The 1,657-nt window shown below is 34.6% G+C and overlaps 1 protein-coding gene across 8 annotated transcripts in view; it reads right to left on the reverse strand.

Annotated features, from left to right (window-relative positions):
* The window catches only part of LOC119593490 (gelsolin, cytoplasmic-like), a 58,995-nt gene that overhangs the window by 7,011 nt on the left and 50,327 nt on the right, over nt 1–1,657 (reverse strand). For all 8 annotated transcript variants that reach the window (XM_037942433.1, XM_037942436.1, XM_037942439.1 and 5 more), the window contains 3 exons: nt 1,484–1,622; nt 504–598; nt 175–297 (listed from right to left, as the gene is read on the reverse strand). In XM_037942433.1, the coding sequence (XP_037798361.1) occupies nt 175–297; nt 504–598; nt 1,484–1,622 (357 nt within the window). The remainder of the gene's footprint in view (nt 1–174; nt 298–503; nt 599–1,483; nt 1,623–1,657) is intronic.

A 1,657-nucleotide genomic window follows, 5' to 3' on the forward strand; every position in this document is an offset into this window, starting at 1 on the left:
TGCTCTGATGAGATATAATGTATCAATAACTACTTCTAAGAAACTTAAAGAGAAAGAACACCATGTATACATACCATGCTCACTCTTTTAAATGATAGTTTGCTCCCATTGGACTAAAGTAGTTCTATAATATGGACCAGTAATTACTAACTACTTTTCAAAAACAATTCTTACCTGACCAATCCAAAGGTAGGTAGCACCTGGTGTCTCCAGGACAAAGACATCATCGCCATTAAGAGATGAAGCCTCTTCAGGCATCTGAATAGCTCTTGTATCGAAGTCACAGGTTCCCCTCACCTAAGCAAGGAAATTAACAACATGCAATATATTTGCCTTTCAACATAGTTTTGGTTTCAATCTTTTACTTTTATCCATACCTCTTTACTTGTATGAGTTGCTCATCAATATCAATTTCTCACCCTACAAGAATTTCTAAATATCATTTGAGTCAAGTAGAAAGGTATCCCATTAAAGTATTTACAGAAAAGCAAAGAATGAAATACCCTAAACAGGCGGGTTCCATCAGCATCATAAGTGTCATGGTCATGTACATTCTTGAATCCAGAGGCCTTTCCACCAAGGAATACCACCATACGGCCTGCAAAAAATTCACAGAAAATTGCTCTCACTCCCTCAGATAAACTCTTTTTCAAGGACAAAAATAAGAGTATCAAACACTAGGCTGAAAAGCAATAGGCATTAGAGGTGATTTATATGAATATTGTCTGAACCAAATCAAAATTCCAGATCTATTTAATAACCTCAAATGGCTCTAACTTTATGCTGATATTTGATCATTTTGCATGCTATATTGTAAGACCTTTATTTTTTTTCTACATATTCAATATTTGCTGCTTCAGTTTAATGACACCACCTGTTTTTTTACAATGATTCTAATGAACAAAGGGTGAATCATTTAAATTTCTATTACCTCTTGTCTTGATAACAGAAGGTTACAATCACAAAGTGAAGCAAATCAGCTATTTTTTCTTTTTTTACTGTAACTAACAGGAAAATACAGGAAACTGAATGCCTTGCATGGATGAACATTTCAGAAGCAGTTTGGGTTTTGGGGCTAGACTTGAGCCCATTATGTAGGAAATTAAAATTATCTTTGGTGATTGAATTCTCCTTCTATTTGGAAGCTTTAGGTGCCCTTTTTTAAATAAAAAAAAATATAATTTAGTAGCTAATTCTGAATCTTACATTCCTTGAAATAAATCAAAGCTGAAACACAAGTCCTTAAAAAATCAGGCACAAATCATCCCCCAATAAAATAAAATCAGATATTGACCAAAGTACTTAAAACTACACCCAGAAAGCTTGGACACATAAAAATATCACTGAATAGTTAAGGATGTTTGAATTTCGTGCTGCTGAACACATTTAACAGCATCAATAGTGCTCAACTGCTTCAACAACTTCAAAGCTACATAAATAAAAAGTATTATAAGTAAATAAAAAGTATATAAATGTAACTTACCCTTGAACATCCTCAGGAAGTGAGCAGGTTCGTAGCCTTGAACAACACGTACTTGGACAGCCTTTCCATTAAGTTCATTGTCAAGACGGACGGCATGGATTGCTGAGGAAGCCTTCTCATCCTGGCTGCTAGCGACGCCCTGAAAGCATAAACAAACTCAAATACAAATTACCA

The sequence above is a fragment of the Penaeus monodon genome, chromosome 32 (genome assembly GCF_015228065.2).
Source record: "Penaeus monodon isolate SGIC_2016 chromosome 32, NSTDA_Pmon_1, whole genome shotgun sequence".
In the NCBI taxonomy this organism is placed as follows: domain Eukaryota; kingdom Metazoa; phylum Arthropoda; class Malacostraca; order Decapoda; family Penaeidae; genus Penaeus; species Penaeus monodon.